Source organism: Mesoplodon mirus (assembly GCF_964341445.2).
Source record: "Mesoplodon mirus genome assembly, chromosome: 6".
Lineage (NCBI taxonomy): Eukaryota > Metazoa > Chordata > Mammalia > Artiodactyla > Ziphiidae > Mesoplodon > Mesoplodon mirus.
Window position 1 is genome coordinate 36,314,923 of NC_138982.1, and position 17,485 is coordinate 36,332,407.

The 17,485-nt window shown below is 34.4% G+C and overlaps 1 protein-coding gene across 3 annotated transcripts in view; it reads left to right on the top strand.

Moving 5' to 3' along the window:
* ACAP2 (ArfGAP with coiled-coil, ankyrin repeat and PH domains 2) overlaps positions 1–17,485 on the top strand; it is a 167,877-nt gene that overhangs the window by 136,124 nt on the left and 14,268 nt on the right. For 2 of the 3 annotated variants that reach the window (XM_082626128.1, XM_082626129.1), the window contains 9 exons: positions 2,500–2,551; positions 3,817–3,917; positions 4,527–4,632; positions 10,547–10,755; positions 11,092–11,161; positions 12,679–12,770; positions 14,497–14,681; positions 15,834–15,926; positions 16,979–17,166. In XM_082626128.1, the coding sequence (XP_082482254.1) occupies positions 2,500–2,551; positions 3,817–3,917; positions 4,527–4,632; positions 10,547–10,755; positions 11,092–11,161; positions 12,679–12,770; positions 14,497–14,681; positions 15,834–15,926; positions 16,979–17,166 (1,096 nt within the window). The remainder of the gene's footprint in view (positions 1–2,499; positions 2,552–3,816; positions 3,918–4,526; positions 4,633–10,546; positions 10,756–11,091; positions 11,162–12,678; positions 12,771–14,496; positions 14,682–15,833; positions 15,927–16,978; positions 17,167–17,485) is intronic. The other variant, XM_082626130.1, reaches the window with a different exon arrangement.

Genomic DNA, 17,485 nt, shown 5'->3' on the forward strand with positions numbered 1-17,485 from the left:
ATGAATCCATCATCTGTATAGTTTTAGTGATAAAACTTCTACAGATTTAGAAGTCTGACTTTTACCCATGTTCTTGATTTTGAGTTCCAGGACTAGTGCTCAAAAACTGTAAAAGATACTTGATTTATTTTTTAATGTATTCCCCCCCCCCAAATTTTGTCATCCTATGGCTCTCATTGGTATTTAAAAATTAATAATATTTGTTTATGAATGTAATATTTTGGTCTAAAATCTTTATTATGTTGAGTTATCTCAGTTTGAGATATAAAGTGGTGTCTTAGTTTTCTTAAAACCAAGAAATTTTCCTTTTTAAAAACTTTTATATTTTGGCTTTGTGGTCAGTTTGTGAATCTTGCAGAATATAGTGTAGTTGTCAGCACAATGCTTTCCAACATTTGTCTTTTTTATTATTTAATTACCTTTTAAAGAATCTTCAAATTGCAGGTAGCATAACTTGAAATATTAAATATTTTTCCATATCGCATAGACTATGAACTGTCTTATTTTTCCCTTTATTAAAATTGTTAATAATAACTAGGATTATCCTACAGGAGCAATTTAAAATTATATTTTATTTTACTTACCTGATTAAGGTCTTCATCAATGTAAATGAGTAAAGTTAGCTCTTTTTTCTTTTTTTAATGGCAGAGGAGGGGAGATAGTATCACAAGACATACTGATCTTAGTAATTAAAATATTTTTCTACCTAGGATATATTGTGGGGGTTTTTTTCCTTAGGAGATGTCAAATTAAGATGAATTTATAGTGTCTTGAATTTATAGTGTATACAAAAACTAATGATGTGAGAAAGTTACCCGGAAGCAGATAGATGGTAGGGGAACTGAGTTTCAGAAATACAAATGATCTATAAAGTTAATAATCAGAGGAAATTGTCTCTAACAAAAAAAATGTAAGCTTTTATCTAGTATTTTGTTATTTATGTTTAGAGGCTATTCTAAGATTCAGCAGGTCAAAAGAAATTTATTTTTTGAAGACCTCAGAAGCATGAAAAGTTTACATGGATGTTTTTCCATTGTGCAATAAAATTCATTGTAGTTTTTCATCAAATTATATAATACGATTACTATATATAAAATATAAGAATTTATATTAATATGGTTTACCCTACTTCAAATGATTTTTTTTAAAAACACTTTAATCAATATCAGAGATTGTTTCCATTGCATGTCATCCATGTGGCAGGGCTGCACCATTTTGTTTGTTTGGAGGTATTTCCTTTAACATTTCTAACCAACCATGTGTTCCAAAGCAAAGAGACCCAGAAGTTCTTCCTTTTCTAGCTCACCTCTTGATGATTTGCATTTAGAGGCAACCCACTTGGTTTTATCTAGATGCTTATTTAACAGTCTCTATTTTAATGGTAATGGTGATACCTTTTTAAATAGCAAGAAAACCTAACAATCTGTCTAGCTTAAAAATAGAAAAGCATCTAATCATTTTCTCAGCTTTGGAGAATTAACTTAATTTTTTAAAATAGAAATTCTATATATGTCTAAATACAATTTTTAGTGCTTTGTATTAGTATCAATGAAAAGGTAGAATCTCTATCTGCTAATAGATTAATAACTAATGTTGATGATAGAAATCATCTCACATGAAACTAATTTTAAAATAATGACTCAAATATTATTTTACCTTTCATGCTTGATGAGAGTTTTTGCTTCCTTTTATGAATGGCTTTTGGCTGTGATTTTTTTCTTTTTTTGTACGTCTTTAGGTCCTTTTACTGTTTTAATAAATTAGAATTAGTAAATATGCCATACGTAGCTTAGTTTTTTCTTCTAAAGAAGATTGCAAGTAAAGTGTTTGCCAGTTAATGTATAGTAATGAGCAGAACAATAGTTGGGTGACTCATTTTTAGTCATAACTTTGATTATTCTGCTTAGAAGTATTTTACATGAAAGTAAGCCCAAGTGAATTGGCAACTATCTCCTGTGATGTCAGTTCTAAAAGGATGATACAATTTTCTGTTTTGCTTAACAGATCAAACGCTGGATTAGCTTCAGAAAGGTTGAAAACAAAGCACCATTTATTTCAGTCTTTTATTGTATACAAATGAAATCTTATTTATAATATAATTTTATTTCTACTTTATAACAAAAGCAAATTATTTGGGGGGAAAGAGTTATTTTTGAGGAAGCTCAAAAGCTAAATTTTTATTTTAAAACAATTATTATTTGGTAATGACATAAAGGATGACAACTTTTGTTAGGATATAAGTTTCTGACATAAAAATGAATCAAAATATAGTAATTTTATTTTCCTAATCTGTGGTTTTAAAATTTCCTGAAATTGTTTTTTTACTTTCAGTAGTTTTCTCATTGACATCAGTTTATATAAAGCAAAACAAAACAATGCACTTCTAAAAACATAATTACCATAAACTGATTTTCTAGTGCTTTCCCCAATATTTCTTTCCTAACAACAACTGAAATAAATTATGTTTGTGAAAACGTAATCTATTTTGTATTTATTTAGACGCTGGTTTTCAATACAGAATAATCAGTTGGTTTACCAGAAAAAGTTTAAGGTAGGTGTTTTGTTAATTAAGTGAAAACCCATTGAGTCCCCAGTTTAAGTTTTTTAACTGTTCCTTTTGGTAAAGCATTGAAGTCCATAAATATGCATGTGTGCAAGATTAATGTTTATTAGTTTTATTTTGGGGTATATATAAGAGGACTCAGAAGTGGAAAGTGTCAACATTGTGTCCTGAATTCTTAGTTCCTAGCTTTGAGATGGATTTTTCTGTGTCCCAGGATTATTACTTTTATTCCTTCACATGTCCAGCTGTGAGACAGGAATTCCCTAGTACTGTTTTGATGCTGAAGGAAAGGGTGCCTTTTAAGAAATATCACCTTAGGGCCAAAAGTGGTAATGGAGAAAGGTTAATACTTACATTAAAGTGTAAGCTTGAATTAATTTAAATAGAAACTTTAAAATTTGTTAATATTGTTTTTACATATTTGTTTTCCTGAACCTGATTTTAAGAGTGAGGTATTTTTATTTAATGGAAAGGCATAATGAAATTATATGTGACTTGAGAATGTTAAAGATGATTAGAGAAAAATAACTATTAGTTAATTGATGACTTGATTTTTACCTGGTTAGCCTTTATGAATGACGTATTCAACTGTAAATTTCAAATATCCACTTTACTCTTGAGATGACACAATGTGAAATTTTACTTGCTATTCTATGGTAGCAGGTTTATTCCGTACAAGTTCTTTATTCTAACTAATTAGTCCATGGTTATTTCTACTCTGATAAGCTTGGTTTTGAGTTTATTTTTTTATTAAGTACTAAAAAATGATGAAAATTTTCTCATTTTCTTAGGTATTTTACGAAGCACATATAGGCTTCTTATTTTTCTTTCAGTTATTTAAACTTGAATCATGAAAGGCTTCTTTTTTTGGAGGAAAGTAGCTTTTATTATATGTGAGTAAGGATCAGGAGAGAAATCGATATGAAAGAAAATAGAAGAAAATGAACAGAAAGCTAACATTTATTGAGCACTTGCTAATTAACTACCAAGTATTGGACTAAGTTTATATAAACTATTTCATTTAATTCTTATACAGCAGTTTTATGAGGCAGATAAAATTATTAACAGGGCAGAATTACCTTTATTAGTTATATCTATGTTGATAACTCCTATTTCTAATCTAAAATAAGATAAAATATAAACCTTAAAATTAGACCATTTATTCCAAGTACTGTTTTTAAGTATGTTTTTATTGGTAGTTGGTATTTAAAACCTAGGTTGATAAATATGGGAGTTTTGTTTCCTTATTGTAGGATAATCCCACTGTGGTGGTGGAAGATCTAAGGCTCTGCACAGTGAAACATTGTGAGGACATAGAACGACGATTCTGCTTTGAGGTGGTCTCTCCAACAAAGTGAGTGGTTCTAAAGAATTTGAGAGTTGCTTTTATGTTTCCATAGCTTGTCTTAAAGAATTTTCCAGAATACAGAGAGATCTGTGTTGCAGTTGTCATTATATGAGCTAAAGAGGAAAAAACTGCTCTAAAAGTAAATTTTAATAATTAATGATTACACATATTAAGTCAGATATTTATGTAACTTCTACCCAGTATCGCATTCTTTAAATTCTATGAAGATGATTGATGTGGCCATGTGAAAACATATTAACTGTCATGGTAATGAACTGAAGTCATATATCAGATAAATTTCTTTGATAACTATCATTTCATATATCTACCCAATGGAAAAAATTAATATTATTTTATGTGACAAATTTAAAGTTTTGTTTTGTTTTTTTTTAATATACAGGAATGGGTGATTTGTTTTCAGTAGGTAATTTATTTCATTGGTTCCTTGATTTCTTTATGAACATACCCTGTCGTAAAGATAGGTGAAATAAAACCTTTCAACAGAAATTAGTTTCTGTTAGAAAATTATTAAATAGCAAAGTGGACAAAAAAGTAAACCTTCTTATTTTTTTGGTTTAATTTAGTATCTGAGAAAACAATGTTATTTCCTTTTAGAAGTTGTATGCTTCAGGCAGATTCTGAAAAGCTGCGCCAGGCATGGATTAAGGCTGTTCAGACCAGTATTGCTACTGCTTATAGAGAGAAGGGTGATGAATCGGAGGTTAGTAAACAATATTGTAATACCAAGTGATACATTGACAAATTTTCTAATTTTAGTCGCAACATTGCATGATTATTAAAACTTTCTTTTTTATGGAGGATAATTTTTTTTGTAATTGAAATGGGTTTTATTTTTAAATTGTAGATTCAGTTCTCTTGCATTTCTCTTTACTTATTTTATATATATGTGTAATATATATTTAATATATATATTTATGTTTAATCCAGTATTTCAATATGTGTCCTAGGTATTCTGATGCAAGTATTTTTCCCCAAATATTTTATTATTCTAATAAAACAGTGAATGTGAAAGGTATTTAAAATTAAAACTGGGTGAAAAGCAAAAAAGGAAAGCTCATATTTTTAGTGGAAATCTCCCTGGAGAAGATAAGCTGAATATAGAGTCTTGGGTTGTAGTCTGGCTTTAGCTACCCAGTGAGTTTACAAACTCTTTTGAGCAAGGCCATGAGTGAGTCTTAAGAAATGGAACTCACCACTTCCTCCCACTAGCTTCCTGAAAATGTGACATTTGTGAATCTGTACATGTCTGAAAATGTCTGTATTCTATCCTCACATTTGTTTGATAGTTTGGTTGAGTGTGGACTTTTTAGGTTGGAAATGATTATTCTTAAAAATTTTAATGGCAATGTTTTTCTTGTTTTCAGAGTCGTTGGAGTCTTTCTTGTTACCAGTCGTTAGTATTCCTCCTCTCCAATTTCTTTGTTTTCTTTTTCTGGAATTTCTGGACTGGTCTTATGATTTTCTTATTTTTTGTGTTTTTTTTCTGCATTCTGGGAGATTTTATCAGTTAGTCTTCGAAACCTTCTATTGAATATTTCAGTTCTGCTAGCACATATTTAATTTCCAAGAGTTCCTTTTTGTTTGCTGAATGTTTGTACATTGTTCTTTTTTCATACATGCAGTGTTAGAGTTGTGGTTCTTAATCTTGACTGCACATTAGGATAACACAAGAAGCTTTAAAAAATCCCAGTGCTTAGGTCCCACCCCAGAACAATTGAATGGAGTTGGGACCCAGGCATCAATATTTTTAAAAGCTTTCTAAATGATTTCTGTGTATAGGCAATGTTGAGAACCATTTTATTAGGGGCTTTCCTTGGCTTTCTGGTAATCTGCTCATGGTTGCAAGTTAAGGACTAACCTCTTTGGAAGCTCTGAGAACACAGTTAGGACTTCGTTGACTGTGAGCTTCAGCAAAGTGTGGACCATTTGTTGAGGAACAACCAGAGTTAGGGTCTTTGGAGTCTTTTCAGCTAAGATTCCCCAGAGAAGACTCACCAGTCTCCTGCATAGGGATAAGGGCCTGGCTTGGAGCTAATTGCTGGGGATCGCAGCATTCGGTGTGTATACATTAATTTAACCCTCTGCCTACCACCTTTTAGGTAAACCCCATCCAGTCACTTTCTGTTTTACTCTCCCAGAGAATAAACCTCTAGTCATTTGTGTGTCTTTGTAGAGAGCAGTCCACTAATGGCAGTGTTGGGGAGGGCACCTTCGATCTAACTGCTTCTTAAACAATCAGTCCTCCTACTTTCATCCCCACTTCCAAGATAACTGGTATAAATCCTTGAGTTCTTTGAATATTGTGTGATATAAATTGAGGGACTCTTAGATTTTTCTTATTATATCCTTAGATTTTACCTTGGTCTACTCAGTTGCCATTCATCCAGCCACTCTTCAGCTCCCCAAGTTTTGTTGCTCTTATTTTCTTTCCTGTTCCCCTATTCTTGTGGATAAATGTCTTAATTTTTTAATTAAAAAAGCTTAAGTTTTTTAAAGTAGATTACAGATATCATGTCATTCCACACTTAATAGTAATTTCTTAATATCGTCTGTAACCCAGTCTATATTCATGTGTCTTCAGTTGTCCTAAAAATGTCTTTTACAACCTGTTTTACAAAGTAAGATCTCTTCTATGACTGGACATTGCATCTGGTCTTATGTTCCTTGTCTTTCCATCTAGAACAGTTCCTTTTTTTCATAACAATGACGTGCTGAAAAGGTTAGGCTATGTGTTCCTATAGAATTCCTTCTCATAGATTGCAGCATAGATGATGTGTATACTTCATGCTGCAACAGGAGACATACAGTATTGTTATCCAGCCACTGTTAATGCTGAAATCTTCTGTGTGAACATGAAGCAGACACATTGGATTAGGGAGATGACAATATGATCCCTCCATTGTCATGTTACATTTCCTTTCTTGTTCCCAGTCTACTTTGTTATTTTGTGTAACAAAATCTACTTTGTGTTACTTTGACCCTATAAGATCTATGCTCCATCAACCATTCATCTAATAGTTTTATAACTGAATTTGTAATTTCATTAGGAATTGCAAAATGATGATTTTCTAATTCTGTCATTCCCATCTGCATTCCTGTGTGAAATACAGGTTTTCTTCATCAACGGAGCTATTTAGTTAGTTTAATAAAATGCTTAATTTTTGGCTTTTAATTACCACATTTGGTTGATTTATTAGCTACCTTAAGTGGGGACAGATATATGTTTTGGGGATATCATTATACACTCGTGGATTTTTGGTAAATACAGTGGGTTCTAATTAATTGAGGTAATTATGCTTTTTTCATATTCAGATTATCACAACTTTGTCCATTAAGGGCTCTGGGTAATTGCCTTTAAAAAAATTCTCTAGTTTTTAGTGGAGTTTTGAGAGGGAACAAATTTAGGTGTGTATCCAGATCATCTTGATGAAGGAGCTAGTGGTGTTGCTGAAAAACCTATGTTAGCAAAATCATACACCAGAAATAGCAGGGATTACAGGAAAAATAGGGATAGGGCCAACCTAAAAAACTGTGTAAGTTTGTAACTTGAATAATTTTGGGGACTTTAAAATCTCAGTAAAAATATTGGCTTGGCCAAAAGTTTGTTTGGTTTTAAGTAAAGATAAAAGACACATTTTTCATTTTCACGAAGAACTTTATGGAACAACTTATTCACTAACCGAATGAGTTTTTTGGCCAACCCAATATTAGCCTAGTTAAATTCCTAATAAATGAACACTATAATATAGAATACAGATAGGACTTAACTTTAAAAATTGGTGAGGGGGGCTTCCCTGGTGGCGTAGTGGTTGAGAGTCCGCCTGCTGATGCAGGGGACACGGGTTCGTGCCCCGGTCGGGGAAGATCCCACATACCGTGGAGCGGCTGGGCCCATGAGCCACGGCCGCTGAGCCTGTGCGTCCGGAGCCTGTGCTCCACAATGGGAGAGACCACAACACTGAGAGGCCTGCGTACAGTAAAAAAAATAAAATAAAAAAAAAAATGGTGAGGATAGCTTAAAGGAAGGGTACAGAAGGGTTGAGGCTTTGGTAACATATGCAAAATACATAAAGATCAGAGAGAATGGTGCAGTAAACACTTTCAAGTCATAGCACATGGCCAACATGATCCAAGAAGAATGGGGAGGTGGGTGTCATTTTCAGTCCTGTGTTCCTTGAGATGGCCAGCCCAAGTTCTGCTGTGTTAGTGTACTTTGCTTTCGGCCAAAAGCATTAGCTAATAAAGGAAAAATTGGGACTGAACCAACATGGTTTCTGCATTATGTTGACATCCTTTCTCTATATGATAATTGCTTATGAGCTAATTCACATTATCAAACATGTTTTAGTAAAGCAGATTGTATTTCTTTTTTTTTAATTTTAAAGTAATCAAATTTATAGAGAAGTTCCAAGTATAATACAAACAATTTTTTCCCCTGAACTATTTCAGAGTAAGCTGCTAACATATGCCCCATCACCCATTATTAATTTAGTAATTCCCACAATTAGGACATTTCTCCTGTATAAGCATAGTACAGTCATCAAAATCAAGAAATGAGCATTGATGCATTACTGCCATTTAATTCTCAAATATCATTGTTTTAGCAGTTGTCCCAGTAATGTTCTTTACAGCAAAAAGATGCAGTTCAGAAGCACAGGTCTCTTTTAGTTGTCATGACTCTTCAGTTTCCTTCAGTTAGGAATAGTCCCTCAGTCTTACTTTGACCTTCTTGACCTTGGTTGTATTGAAGATAACAGATTTCTGTAGAATGTCCCTCGTTGTTTTGTTTACTCACAAGGTTATGCATCTTTGGTAGGAATGTTGTATAAATGATGCTGTGTTCTTCTCACTGCATCCTTTCAGGTGGCACAGGATTTTGATTTGTCCTGTTATTGGTGATGTTAACTTTGATCACTTGAGTAAGGTGGTGTCTGCTAGACTTCTCTACTGTAATGTTATCTTTGTAATAGTATTTTGTGTGTGTGGGGGGGGGTACTTTGAGACTATGTAGATATTCTTTTCCTCATCAGGCTTTAAATTTTAAAATTTAATTATATCAATATAGGCCTCTATTTTATTCAATGTATTATAATTCATTACTATCATTATTTGTTTTGTTTCTCAAATTGACCCAAGTTTGGCCAATCCAGTGGATCCCTGGATTCTGTATCCTTTTGACATGTTCCCAACAATCGTTGAGTTGTTCTCTACTTTCTAACATGATGAGATGTTCCGAGTTCATCTTCTTGTGGTTTCTCTGTACTAGCCTTGAAATCAGTAGTTTCTCCAAACTTCCCTAGTTCTTTTTGGTGGAGAATAGTTTGTAGAAACCAAGATAAGGGAATATACATGTGTATATACACATATACACACTTACATCTGTATTACTTTATGTATGTATCTATTTGTATTGAAACCATTAGGGCACCTGTTGGTATCTCCAGTCCTGATTTAATATAACAGGGTTTGTTCTAACTCTCTTCCTTTTTATATAACTAAGCCCTTTCTCTGCAGTGAGAAATCTGGCTCCCACTTATTTTTAGCAGGTTTAGTTACATTATCAGTTCCCCTGTATGTGACCAATATCCTTTCCCTGCTGCCATTTCCCACCTGCCAGGCTCTAACATCTCTCACTAGGTGGCACTCCCACTTCGTAGTTCCTCTCTATCCTCAGGCTCTCATTTCCTTTGTTGGGCTGTCTCCCTATGCAGATACCCGCCTTCTGCTGCTTGGGAACAACAACCTGCACAGGGTCACTCTCATTTGAGGGTATGCTCCTCACCCAGCTCAGTCCTCTCTGGCATACTGTATCCCCACACTTTCTTTGCTTAGCCCCACCTAACAGCTATTGAATTGAGTTTCCAAAAAGGGCAAGACAAGGGCCAAATTATATTTCTGTTGATTTTATACTAAAATACTGGCTTGTTGAAATGTTTTTAAACCAGAAGACTTTTTAGGTCATATCTTTAATTGCTTAGGATCCGCAAACTACATGTTTGTATTTGGCCGTTATTGGTATAGACTTTGTTGTTCACTTAAAAAATTAGCTTTTTGCTTATCTACCACCTTTTGCTTTTCTCCTTGTTTCGCCTGAGATTTTAGACATCATGCATTCTGTTGTTGATTCACTCGTAATTATAATTATGCAGTTGATCTCCTCATTAGTAAAAGGCCATACCATTTTCAGTAATTCACTGCAGTAATTGAAACAACTTGCTTGCAGTTCATTGAATACCTTGGAAAAACTTGGTATAAAATAGTATTTATTTTATTCTTGAGTCTTAATAGTCTCACATGTACTCTCTGTGTCTCTCATCCTGCGTGTTAATTTACTGTTCCCCTTACCCTTTGCCATTTTATCTTGTACATACATTCATTGTGTCGGGTTATTTTTCAGTATTAATGTGTTTCTCCCCATAAGACTAAAGGCCAATTGATGGAGGAAACTATATCTTTTCATCCTTGAATCCCCGGTGCTTAGAACAGTGCCTGGCTTAGGCCCATAATAGGCCTTCAGTTTGTTGATTAGAAGCATTTGTTTGGAGCATGTAGTGTGCAACGTAGTATTACAATCCTTTTTTTTTTTTTTTTTAAATAATTCTTAATTCTTTTAGAAGCTGGATAAGAAATCATCTCCATCCACGGGAAGCCTGGATTCTGGAAATGAGTCAAAAGATAAATTATTGAAAGGAGAAAGTGCATTGCAGCGAGTCCAGTGTATTCCTGGCAATGCCAGCTGTTGTGACTGTGGTCTGGCAGACCCACGGTGGGCCAGCATCAACCTGGGCATCACCCTGTGTATCGAGTGCTCTGGGATTCACCGGTGGGTAGGCCTGCCCAGGGTGAGAGACTTCTTTCCGTTAAACACACATTGTAAATTATTGTGTCTCATTGGTTAGAGGACCTTTCCACTTGCCTAATTTGACTGCCAGTGTGTTTTTGTATCTTTTATGAAGTGGATAAAATTCTGGTTTGTGAAGTACTTTTGAGGACTTTGATTCACCATTCCTTATTAACTAGAAGATCTATCCCTATTTATGTGTTGAGGCCTATATTAGAGACTATGTCACATTAAGAGAGAAAAATAACTTGCATAATGTGCAAATAGAGACTTGAAAGTTTTATATATTAATGCAGTCTTTTTTTTTCCCCCACTTAGGAGTCTTGGAGTTCACTTTTCAAAAGTACGATCTTTAACTTTAGACACCTGGGAGCCTGAACTTTTAAAGGTGAAATGAATATTTGCTTAAAAATATTTTATGTTTTCACATAAAAGTCAAGATTTAATTAATTAATTTATTTTTTCGCCACACAGCTGTGCAGGATCTTAGTTCCCCTACCAGGGATTGAACCCATGCCCCCTGCAGTGGAAAGGCAGAGTCCTAACCACTGGACTTCCAGGGAATTCCCCAAAGTCAAGATTTTTAGAATCTGGGCTTACAAATGTATGAGTTTCTCAGTGCTAACAGTGAATTAAATTGTATTGGAACATATCTGATGTTATTTTGGCAAATCTGGTGTTTTGTTATTGGTTTTTTAAATTGCTAAGCTTATTATGTAGCACTCTTAACTCCATGTCAGTTCACTTTTTAAGGAAACCAGCACCCCTGCATTTTTATGTTTTCTTACAAATTATCTTAGATTCTGTGCCTTAATTTTATAATTATATAAGTTCTTGTTAAAAATATGAGATATTGCTGTAGTGAGCTGCGTGATGGATTGGTATAGCATGTCGTTATCATTGCATATTTTAGCATAACACATTTGCAAATTTACATTTTTAAGGGGTAGTAGTCATCAGACTAAGACATCCTTTTTCCTGTGTAAGGATTCGTATCTATGAAAATGTCATAAAAGATTTTAGATCACAACTGGGTTTTTAATAAGATTTACAAAATTTATACTGGTTAATAGTATACCCATTTTAATTCCCACCATTTAGTTTACCATACTGTAACAAATATACGTTTGTTTAAAGGTTGTATTCTACATTTATTTCTGTCTGAAAATTGTGCTTGTGTTTTTATTTCAATCCATAAATAAACCAATAATCCTGTCAATTAAGTAAAGTAAAAAGTTTTCTTTGTGGAATCACTGTGGAAACATCTAAATGAAAGTGATTAAGTTGGCTCCTGTGGTAGAGCCGTATTTCGATAGATTCCATAAATTGTTATGAGTTCAAAGGAGAAGAAAGTGGGGGGTGGGGGCTAGCAATCTAATTTCTGCATCAACTTTGCATGTAGATATGAATGAACTCAGTGGATTCAGTTTAGAAACTTTGGTTGAAATACAACTGTCTTATACATTTTAAAAATATTGAGACTTAAAAAAATATTTAGAAATACTTATAAATAAAGTGTAAGGAGAAAATAGTTTGCTTCAGTTCTGAGTTGTTTAAACCTTACCGTGTCTGGACTTAGGCTTCTTTTTTCAGTTAACTTAGCAGATGTTGTGAATGTGTAGCCTTGTGCTAGCCACAGTAAGGGATAGAAATCTGGTAGAAGATGGGTGAGGAGAAACGCTTTCTTGAGGAGTAGTAATCTTCTAGGGGAGGTTTTCTGGTGAAGAATGGCAAAATGGTGATATTGCTCTCAGTCCTTGTCTCCTTTTGTTTTAACTTGAAGCATCTTTGTGAAATGAGCATTTGCAGAACATGCAAAAAGAACTAAATAGCTCTGTTTGCTTAAGGATTTATACAGTGCTTTTTAGGAAATTATTGCTTATTTTCTGTCTTTCTGCCAAACAGCTTATGTGTGAGTTGGGGAATGATGTTATGAATAGAGTTTATGAAGCTAATGTGGAAAAAATGGGAATAAAGAAACCGCAACCAGGACAAAGGTACTGTTGTGTTAATGTGTTACCCCATCCCCCCCCCACCATCTTGAAAATAGCTATTATTTTATTTCACTTAATAATTGATATGTATTATTGAAGCAGACTGTTCAGAAGAGATCATTACTGCTTCTGTTCAAATGTGGCTGTGTCTCTCTTGGGTTTGTTAATTAGATAATTATATTTTACTAGTCAGATAATAAATTATAGTCTCCAGATGAGAGAGAATCTTAAAAATTAAGGCTCCGGGGCTTCCCTGGTGGCGCAGTGGTTAAGAATCCGCTTGCCAATGCAGGGGACATGGGTTCGAGCCCTGGCCCGGGAAGATCCCACGTGCCGCGGAGCAACTAAGCCCGTGGGCCACAACTACCGAGCCTGCGCTCTAGAGCCTGTGAGCCACAACTACTGAGCCTGCATGCCACAACTACTGAAGCCTGCATGCCTAGAGCCCGTGCTCTACAAGAGAAGCCACCACAATGAGAAGCCCGTGCATTGAAGAGTAGCCCCCGCTCGCCACAACTAGAGAAAGCCCGCGCACAGCAATGAAGACCCAAAGTAGCCAAAAATAAATAAATAAAAAATAAATAAATTTTTAAAAAAAAGGCTGCACACAGGAATATAAAAACTCTTAGCAGTTAAAGGAGACAAAGTTCTGTTAGTGGCAGGCCTTTCAAAGGAGTTAATCTGTTCATTAATATCTCCAAGGATCAAGTTTCTACTACCTACAATGAATAGTATCACATTGTTTGACTTCGTTCTGCAAATATTTGTTAATTATGTATTTCATACATGGCATTATTATATTGAAGAATTACAGATGAAAAGGGTAGCTTCTGGTAGGGGAGAGTACTTACTTAATTGCTCTGTTGGAGATTTTACTTCCAATTCTATATATGGAGACTGAACGAAGTGGCTGCCTTCAAGGTAGATAATTAGTTTTGTTGTTCATGTTATTTTTAGACTTTATGATTCTTTATATTAGGTATTAAAATTTTATTTGCCATAATCCTATGTTTGATTATATTTTTATGATATTTAATACTTTTTAAAAGTTATTGCCCTCTAAACCAATACCACTTAAATCAGATTCTTATTTTTTTGCTAAAGCATGTCTGTTTGAGTTATTTCAGACCTTGAGATATCCTATTTTAGCCAAAGACCTAGGCATTTTAGAAAGATGTAAGTAAGAAAAGGTATAGAACAAACTTGGTGTTTTATAGTTGTATCATAAATCAAAAATTTTAAATATGATACCTTTTTTGATCCCCCTTAAGTTAGAAATGCTGTGTTGTTTTGAAGTAGTGGTCTTACGAAGAATTATGTTCATGACTAGTGATAGTTCAGTATGTGACATTATTTTTCAGAGTAAAAATGGAATTAAAGTTAACTTCTGTAAATTTTAATAGTTTCCTGGTAATGTTTTTCATTCTGTAAAAAGTAAAAGAGAATATGTATAGGAATGAGTGAGCATAGAAATTAAGACAATAAGAGAGTGCCATGTTAATACTTGTGATTTTTCATTTTATTGTTTGTTTTTCATTTAAACATGAAATCATAGTTCATTAAATATTGGGAAGGAAAACATGTTGTAGAATGTTGCAAATTCAGTTTTAACTAGTATGACATTTAGTGACTTTCTTTGAAAAATTCAATATGTAATGGCTTCTTTTCAGTATTAGCCATGCTAAGAGATTAAGCAGAACATCATGACATTTTTATGTATACCAACCAGACAGGAGAAAGAGGCGTATATCAAAGCAAAATATGTGGAGAGAAAATTTGTGGATAAATATTCTATATCATCATCACCTCCTGAGCAGGAAAAAAAGGTTGTCTCCAAAAGTTGTGAAGAAAAGAGGCTGAGCATTTCTAAACTTGGGCCAAGTGAACAAGTTAGAGCATCTCTCCAAAGTTCAGGTATTACAGTTTACTTGTTTTCTATATAAATATTTTCTTAAGCTGAAGTCACTTTCTTAATCTCTGAATTAGTAGCTGTTGTAGATTTTTTAAATGCTAAAACTGTTTTGTTCTGTATATCCTACAGAAAAATTGGATTTCTCTGTCTTTAAAACAGTTAAATTTAAGTAGTGTTCTGATAATTTACATTTCTAGGTACACTTGACCGTTGAACAACTCGGGGGTTGGGGCACTGACTCTCCAATCAGTTGAAAATTCTCATATAATTTGTAGTTGGCCCTCCATGTATGCGTTTCTTCCATGTCTGCTCTGCAGTTCCTCTGTATCATTGGTTCTGCATCCGTGGATGCCACCAATCCCAGATCATGTGGTACTGTAGTATTTAGTATTGAAAAAATCTGGGTATAGGTGGACCCACGTAGTTTAAACCTGTGTTGTTCAAGGTTCAACCATAATGTGTATATTCTTAAGGAATAAAACTGCTTAAAATGGAAGGGGAGATGGGAATTGCAAATCTGTCATGCAAAAAGCCCTAAATATCTGATTAACCACCTAATAGCCTTCCTGTTTTTTCCTCCTAAATTTTTCCCAGTAACGTTTTTTCCTGCCCTTTTCCCTTCTTATGGCCTGCTTTGTGCTTTGCTAACTTGCATGTCCCCAGTGATTGCTGTAAATAGCGACGAGGCCAGGCGGGAGTCTCTGTTCTGTCCTGATGAGCTAGATTCACTCTTCTCCTACTTTGATACTTCTTCAAAACTACGTAGTAGTAAGTACTACTCTTGTGGAGCATTCCAAGTCTGTGCCCGTGGTCATTGTGCGGTGTGGCCATTTCTCTAGATGTTACCCATTGTCTCAGAATTACACATCACTTAACAGTCATACAATAAATTAACTCTTTACTACCCCGACACATTACGGGGTAATGAGATATGTTGCGACTCTGAAAATAAATTTATTGCCAGGCTTCATGACTGATTCGTATTTTGATAAGTGAAGTGTTCCAAAGGATTAAAATTGTCATAAATTTATTCTACTGGTGGTGGCTGAGATCACGTTGATGTATCAGAGCTCATTTCAAAACCTCATTGATTGTGGGACTTTTTTTCTTAATGGTGCAAACTTTAATCACTAGCTGGTTTTTCTTTAAAACAGTCAAAAGTAATGACAGTGGAATCCAGCAGAGCTCTGATGATGGAAGAGAATCTTTACCTTCCACAGTGTCAGCCAATAGTTTATATGAGCCGGGTGAGTTTTGGTGAAATTCAATGTTAATTGGTATTGTTTGCTGAAAAATGCATGTGGAAAATGCCAAGTTTGATTAAATAGTTTCTGAAGGAAGTGGTTAGTCTTTTAGAAGGTACTAAGGGGCAGTTAATACTGCTGAATGAGAAAGCAGCTGTTTTCATATTTGGAGGTTCTCTCTCAGCTGTACATTTTTCTAAGCCTCAAGATATGTGTCAATAGCTAAGGATAATTTTTAGTCCACGTGTACGGTATTTCTTATTACCCGTTATCTTTTTTTGTGGCTGTCTTATCAGGAGAAAGAGATCAGCAAATCCCCCACATCCCCCCCAAGTTAGGTTTTTCTTCTGAACTGTGCTTTCCTCCTATATTCTCTCCTTTATGATTTCAGTGGTTATGATCTTGCAGAATACTCAGGATAGTAAGCATTCTTTAAATTATTTGAATTGCTTGTACTGCAAATTGTGATGATGGTATTGGACCATTCTAGGAATAAAGTGAGGTTTGGTCTAGTAGTGAAATCCTTTAGGGATTCTTACTGCCTCTTCTGAGTCTCTAAGTCCAGGCTTATAGTCATATATACCTAATTTTAATCTAATACAGAGTAACTTACCTATCCATTGGATACTGGCAAGACCATAAAGGCCTGGTGTACTAGTCGATGTATTTATAAGAGAAGAAGGTTGTGGAGAGTGATTAGTCTACAGGAAATAAGATTCCTTTGTGAACATCTCCCATTAGCTCATTTTGTTAAACTAGTGGTTTCTTATGTCACAACTTTCATACTGTGATACAGGTAAGAGTTCGCTTTTTTAAAAAGCTGTGGTAAGATACACATAACGTAAAATTTACCATCTTAACAATTTTCAAGTGTACAGTTCAGTGACATTAAATCTGTTCACACTGTTGTGCTGCCATCACCACCATCTATCCACAGGACTCTTTTCATCTTACAGAACTGAAATTCTGTACCTATGAAGCAATGACTCCCCATTCTTTCCCTCCCTCCTTTCCAAGAGCTCATTTTTATTGATGTATTTGTGTTTGCTTTTCAGAGGCAGAAAGGCAGGATTCTTCTGTGTTTCTCGACTCTAAACATCTTAATCCAGGACTACAGCTTTATAGGGCTTCGTATGAAAAAAATCTTCCTAAAATGGCTGAAGCTTTGGCTCATGGCGCAGATGTGAACTGGGCTAATTCTGAGGAAAACAAAGCAACACCACTTATTCAGGCTGTATTAGGGGTATGAATTTGTAAATTCAGGTCTTCAGTGGTAGTAGAGCATAAAAAAAATCATAATTCATTTTGAGCATAGCTTTAACATTATTGTTTGCTTTAAGAGATGGGATAGAAAATAGAAGCAGCAGCTAGTAGTGATTTCTGAACATCACTTTGTGTAAGCTCAATTTTTTTTCTTAATGAGGGAGTTCTAGTAATGAAAGTAGTGGGTTTTGCTAGATCACAAACTGCAAATTGAATCCCAGTTAGAAGTAGTTCTTGGGAAGAAAATAATATAATTTATCATTTTTGCAGGGGGGTATTTTCTCTTTTGGGGAAGATAC